Source organism: Limanda limanda, chromosome 15, assembly GCF_963576545.1.
Source record: "Limanda limanda chromosome 15, fLimLim1.1, whole genome shotgun sequence".
NCBI classification, from domain to species: domain Eukaryota; kingdom Metazoa; phylum Chordata; class Actinopteri; order Pleuronectiformes; family Pleuronectidae; genus Limanda; species Limanda limanda.
The window spans coordinates 10632920-10639723 of NC_083650.1; the positions used below are offsets into that span (position 1 = coordinate 10632920).

At 47.1% G+C, this 6804-nt stretch overlaps 1 protein-coding gene across 1 annotated transcript; it reads left to right on the plus strand.

Moving 5' to 3' along the window:
- The first annotated feature begins 734 nt into the window (after positions 1 to 734).
- On the plus strand, positions 735 to 6217 carry LOC133020866 (leucine-rich glioma-inactivated protein 1-like). Its single transcript, XM_061087602.1, has 8 exons — positions 735 to 943; positions 1068 to 1139; positions 1768 to 1839; positions 1925 to 1996; positions 2695 to 2766; positions 4134 to 4303; positions 4397 to 4561; positions 5400 to 6217. The coding sequence occupies exons 1-8, from the start codon at positions 735 to 737 to the stop codon at positions 6215 to 6217; spliced, it is 1650 nt and encodes a 549-aa protein (XP_060943585.1).
- The last annotated feature ends 587 nt before the right edge of the window (positions 6218 to 6804 follow it).

Below are 6804 nucleotides of genomic sequence, written 5' to 3' on the forward strand. Positions count from 1 at the left end.
CTCAGGCTCTTTGTTCTGCAGCCTGATGTGAAAACCCAGAGCCCAGAGTGTTGCAGCTGTATTCCCTTCATGAGGTTTCTTCCCCCGGGTTCCCCTCACCCGCTGCTCCCCGCATAGCGAGCCCGTGTGCGTCTGCGCCGCGTAAACGTCATGTCCCCGCTTCTTCTTCTGTTTTTTTTTTTTTTTTTTTTCATTCCAGCAGCTGATTCACGACAAATTACACAATTCCGTTGCGTGTGTTGGGCGGGATCCTTCCTCCACTGAGCTCGGCGAGGGTTGAGTGCGACGGTCGCTGACAACCCACAGGGCCGCTATAGGCGTGGTTCTGGATGGAGATGCTCCGTCTGCTCCCGCTGGGATCCCCCCCACCTGCCAGCTGGTGCCGTCAGACTCGCCTTTGATTAGATTCAACATTTTTGGATCGAGGTGTGTAGGGTTGTTCTCTAAGGGGGGGGTGCAGTGTGGAGTATAGTGCTGTGGACGCACGGGGAGCGCACGGTTTCATCACCTCCGGAGAGGCGGCGGCGGTGGCGCACGGAGCTTGGAGATAAACAGGAGTGGACAACACGTCGCTTTGGCCTCCAGGCACCAGGAGAAGCAGCAGAGACACCGGCAGCAGTGGGAACAGCAGCGGTGGTGGTACTGGTGGTGGTACTGGTGGTACTGGTGGGAGAAGAAGGAACCAGAGCCGAGACCCCTGGTTCTGGCGCACGTTGGCTGTCGTTCCGCAAAGGATGGAAACCACAGGCAGGATGCGCAGGAGATCCCCCCTGCTGGGAGCACTGGTGCTGGCGTGTGTGTTACTGGTGGTGGTGGTGGAGGTGGAGAGCAAGAAACCCAAACCACCGCGCTGCCCCTCGTCGTGCACATGCACCAAAGACAACGCGCTGTGTGAGAGCGCCGGTCTGATCCCTCGCAGCTTCCCCCTGGATGTCATCTCTCTGTGAGTCACATGTTATCTCCTGGGTTTTTATGTCTGCTGCACAGGATCATGCATGACCAGCTGGGAACTCTGGGACAAACTGGTCATACAGGCTCTTTCCTCTTCTCTTTTCTCCTCTACACAGATCATTCGTCAAGTCCCAATACACCGAGATCCCGAAGGAGAGCTTCATCCACACGCCTGCCCTGCACCTCCTGTGAGAAAAACCTCTCCTGCTCCACAGCTTTTTTTTTTGTCCCTCAGTCTTTGTTGCATGCTGTCAGTCCCCCCCCCCCCTCCACCCCCCCAGTGAGGTGATCAACGCCATTTTTTAACGTTTCAATACGTCTCCTCTCCCCACCTCCTCCTCCTCCACTGATCATGCACACTGTGTTAGAATGGATTGCTGCTCACAGCTCTTGAAATTGTCCTAATCTCCATTTTCATGCGTCTTTGCTGCGAATCCCTCCAACCCCCTTTCATGACATGTATCTGTGTGTGCCACAATGAGCTTCATCTATGGGGGGGGATCCCTTCCTCTCAGGAGGGAATCCCCCTCCACTCCTCCCTGTCTCATGGGGGGGAGAGTATTGACTGAGTTACCCTTGTCCTTCAAAACAAACACGTAAGCCTGCAGGAATCCTGGTGGAGTATCGATCCCTGTCTCTGATGTATTGGAGGGGGGGTGGGGGGGGTGGGGTGTGTGGCGCTGAGGAACAAAGACAAGGGGTTTCCTTCCTCTCCTTCTTTTTTTCACGGTAGCTCCAAATGTGGGACGACAGCTTGTTATCCTCCCGCTTCTGACCCTAGATAATAAAATATTAACTGCGTGCATCTCTCCACAGACTCTTCACAGCCAACAACCTGGACTGTATCAACGAGGACGCCTTCCTCGGCCTTCCTCATCTGGAGTATCTGTGAGTATTCAACACAAACTCCTCCTGGAAGCTGCTTGTCTCCCTTCCTTCCTCTTTGCGTTCACTCGTCGCCTTTGTTTCACAGGTTCATCGAAAACAACCAGATCAAGTCGATATCGCCACACGCTTTCCGGGGACTGAAAACCTTAGTGCACCTGTAAGTATTGCGTCTGTATTTCCTGTGCAAAAACATTACGCGTCAGCAGAAAAGGACGAGGCAAAAAATACAAAGAACCCTATTGTTGCTTGTGTCAGTGGAAAGTGTTGTCATCCAGGTGCAGGTGCAGACAGGTGCTGACTAAGTTTATTACACAACATTTAGTGCCACATCGACACTTCTCAGGACACTGTGCAGGTGTTTATATGATTATCAAGCAAATCCGATCACCTTCGCTGTCCAGATTAATAAAGTTTACACGCTGAAGGCCTTTTAAATACACATGTGCTTTGCAGATTTAATCGTCTTTATTTCTAATAGATAAGTAGGATTGTTTAGTCGTCAACTCGAAAACACGACGACAACCTTCCCAGCAGCGGAATCCACCTCTTTCCCCTCGTTTGTGTTGCTGTGAAAGCCATAAAATGGCTGAGGAGGCAGCTCTAAAAATAGCTTAATGTTTCCTCAAACTCACAATAAGCAATGTTCCTGCCTCCAGCCTCCAGGGCGGAATTATGTTCCCAGGTTCTTTTCGCACATATTCATATATTCCCCTGCAAATCAACACTGCGTTATCCACGTCCATACTGGGATTCTGTGAGGCACTGCAAGTTCTTCTCTAGAAAACACAGCAGAATAAGTGTATAGTTGTGATGTAGAGGGACGTACTGATCAGATGTTGTTTTCTTCTCTTGCAGGAGTCTGGCCTACAACAATCTGGACACTCTGCCTAAAGATTTGTTCGAGGGTCTTGAGGCCTTGACAAAAGTGTAAGTGTGAATTTTCAATCCCGCGTTACCAGGAAACGACGAGATAAACTGTACATATACTGTTAAAACCTGTTAAGCAGCACCGGCTCACGGGCGGGCCGGTGCTGCCGATAAGCCTCAAACATTGTTATTTTCAGAACTGCCTCGTACCGCTAGATACTGATGCAACATATCATTAGAAAGCTACGATTCTTCCGATTCGACTGATGTAAACCATTTCAAGATCCGATCACCACAGCCGGTACAATTAATGTCTCAGTCAAGACACTAACACAAAAAAAACAATCACAAAGTCGACGTCACTCACCTAAGAAGCATCATATTAATCCACAGATCGATCTTATTCCAACGTAAACAGTCTTGGTACATTGCCAAAGGTCCAGACGATCCAATCCAGTAACATAATCAGTCCAAAACACACTATTACATCAAAGAATAGCCACAGTCAGCTGTTGCGTAATCTCAGCGCAGCCAGCATCAAGATGTAAACAACATGAAAGATGTTTATTTGTATACATTTTAAACCATATGACCGGTTTTGCCTCCTTTATATAAGAGTATGATTTTGAGTGTAAAAGTAGCCTTTTTAGCCTGGTTGGTTACCATAGTTCCAAATGGCCTTTGTGGAAAACGCCTAGACATGCCCTTAGGAAAAAATCTGTCAAATATTAATTTTCTGTGGTATTGTTATCAAATTTGAACTTGGGCTAGTCTAGACTTCATGTTTGGGTCCCAGTGTGTTTTCCAGCTCATAAGTCCCAGCTAGAGTCACCTGCAGTCATCTGTTTAACAAAAAATATTCAGGCGGAAATGAAAACCTTCTACTTCACTGTGTTCCAACTGCTATTACTCAATGTCAGTAGCACTTAGACTGATTCTGACTGTTGGGGGGGAAAGTTCAGAATGTTACCTTTCAAAGTGACCAAGATCATGCATGTACTCCAAATGGTTCAAGAACAGCTTTCAATTTACTTTCGTTACTCCTCAGACAGGCATTTTAGGCGAATCTCACCCGCTGCTTAAGAGGCTACAGCATAACGCGGACAATGAGTTTTCTGTACACGCTCTAAATATAGAGAACTGTATCATTATTCTACTTCAGCCACAGCTTGAAAAATGTGTGGGCAGCTGGTGCTTTTAACACCATTAAAATTACATGAGGCAGCGAGGAGGAGAGAGAGTTCGCCATCTATCAGCGGCCGGAGACGGTTCTCCTTTATAGCTCCTCGATATTAATGAGAGCACAGGAGGAAGTGGCGAGGGTCACAGAGCAGAGCCGGCGCTCAGCTACCACAGCTCCGTGGAAAGTCTCTTCTCAAACCTGAGAGCTGTCTGAGGTCAGTTCTTGTCTGGTTCTCTCCCCTCAGAGACCTGCGCGGGAACCAGTTCTCCTGTGACTGTAAGCTCAAGTGGCTGGTGGAGTGGATTTACAGCACCAACGCCACAGTGGATCAGATCTACTGCAAAGGCCCGGCCTCACAGCTGGACAAGAAGATCAATGACCTGGTGCCCCAGTCGTTCGACTGCATCACCACCGGTGAGGCACAGAGAAGACTCCGTTTCCTTCAGTAACCGCAGCTCCTCCGGACTTCGTAGCCTTATTTAAAGTGTGTTTTCGTTTCTCTGGCAGAGTTCGCCTCCTACCAGTCGCTGAAGTTCGAGTCCATATCGGTGGAGGCCTTTTCCTTTGGGGACGATCAGTATGTGGTGTTTGCTCAGCCCTTTATTGGGAAATGCAGCTTTCTGGAGTGGGACCACGTGGAGATGGTCTTCAGGAACTACGATGACATTGACAGTAAGTGAACGTCATTTTCCAATGTGCTTGTATATATATTTTTACGAGTGCAGTGCCCGTTCAAAACTTTCCTGGACGCTTCACCTGTGTTAATGCAACGGAGCTGAATTATTCTTTGTCTTTAGTGATTCCTCTGCAAACGTTTCCACAATATACTGTCACTATGTCTATGGTACAGAGTGAAGTTCAATACTTTTGTGTTCATCCTACCTGGTTCATCTGCAGTGGGGAGTTTATAGTCAGTTTCAGTCAAATGAAACTGAATCTGCTTTATTACCGCTCATGTGTGTGGTTTGTATATAGGATTGAATGATAAACTGAACTGGTGTTATTTTCCATACGACTATTACAGAGAACTTCAGACGCAACTTCACAACTTTTCAAAATAAAAGCTCAGTAAATCAGCTCGAGAAAAACATGACAGCAACAAAACAAACGTTGTGCTTTTACTTCGAAGACAAATTGCCAGTGAGGAAGTGATTTTTTGTTGTTGTGTCTATGACAGAGATTAAAACCCATGAATGTCTGTGTCTAGGTCCGATATGGTGAAATATAAATAATCAGATTTTCAAAATGTGTTTGTAGAATAGGTAAATAGATATATTTTTGTTTTATTCCTATTTCAGTGTGTTTTATTAATCTAACCTTTACAGTTAATTCCATTTTTTATACTTTTTTACTTTAAAGTCTAAATTCTTGTTTGTTAAAGCATCTAAAGGCTTCAAACAACTTTGTATTGTACTTGCACAGTAGCTTTATAGATCTTGAATCTTGAAGGAACCACGTGGAGACTCCAAGTGCAGCTGTATTGTTTGTGTCCTCTCCTTCTCCTCACCAGGCACCTCCACAGTGATCTGCAAACCTCTGGTGATCGACAACCAGCTCTTCGTCATCGTGGCTCAGCTCTTCGGCGGCTCACACATCTACAAACGAGACACCTCCGCCAACAAGTTCATCAAGCTCCAAGGCATCGACATCCTCAGAATCCGCAAACCGAACGACGTCGAGACTTTCCGCATCGACGGAGATACTTTCTTCGTCATAGCCGACAGCTCCAAGGCCGGCTCCACCACCATCTACAAGTGGAACGGCAACGGCTTCTACTCCCACCAGTCGCTCCATCCGTGGTACCGGGACACCGATGTGGAGTTCATGGAGATCTCCTCCAAACCTCACCTGATCCTGTCCAGCAGCTCCCAGAGGCCCGTCATCTACCAGTGGAACAAGAGCACCAAGCTGTTTGAGCGGCGCACGGACATCCCGGAGATGGAGGACGTCTACGCCGTGAAGCACTTCCAGGTCAAGTCCGACCTCTTCATCTGCCTGACGCGCTTCATCGGCGACTCCAAGGTCATGCGCTGGGACGGGGCCCTCTTCCGGGAGCTGCAGACCATGCCCTCTCGCGGCTCCATGGTGTTCCAGCCCTTCGCCGTGGGCAGCTGGCAGTACGCCATCCTGGGCAGCGATTACTCGTTCACGCAGGTGTACCGCTGGGATGTGAAGAAGGGCACGTTTGTCCACTTCCAGGAGCTGAACATCCAGGCGCCAAGAGCCTTCTCTCCGGTCTCCATAGACAACCGGCAGTTCCTGCTGGCCTCCAGTTTCAAAGGGAAAACTCAGATCTACGAGCACCTGGTTATTGATCTGAGCAATTGAGTGATTGTTTTTTTTTTTCTGGCTGATTGATAGATTATAGGTAACTTTAGTGTTATTTTCTTGTGTTTAAAGAAGACTGTTGCAGCAGATGCAGCTCCAAACATCACTGAAAATAACTATCAGTTGATCCTAACTTGAGAAAGGCAGGCATTACTATTTTTCTCTTTAAAAAATCTCCCATTGAAATCAGTGCATGGTAAATATAGAGGCACGTATCTCAACCAAATGTGTTTGGCTGAGATTCACGTTGAGTTCAATACATGGATCTCAAGTTAGGATTCAAACCAGAGACATCAATGCATGACCAGGGCCTCACTCAGGCCGTCCCATCAGATTACAAATGCAACATCCATCCTCATTCATCTTTTCAATTCTACCGTTGGCCAGTAGCTTATTTTGTTCATGTTGGATCATCCCTGTGACTCAACAAAGTTTATACATTTGTAATCTCATATATTTATCTACAGAGAGTAATAATGAAATGGTACTTTTTAACCGATTAACATGTTCAACCGAACAAATCTGCCAAAACTAAATGTTTACATTTTTCTCTTTCCACTTGTTCGCTAAAATATTTGTAAAAAAAA

What these genes read in the sequence shown, in the direction of transcription:
- LOC133020866 (XM_061087602.1), top strand. Translation starts at nt 735, where the DNA reads ATGGAAACCACAGGCAGGATGCGCAGGAGATCCCCCCTGCTGGGAGCA. An exon ending in CCCCTGGATGTCATCTCTCT is followed by an intron (nt 944 to 1,067) that starts GTGAGTCACATG and finishes TCCTCTACACAG; the next exon opens with ATCATTCGTCAAGTCCCAAT. An exon ending in GAACTACGATGACATTGACA is followed by an intron (nt 4,562 to 5,399) that starts GTAAGTGAACGT and finishes TCTCCTCACCAG; the next exon opens with GCACCTCCACAGTGATCTGC.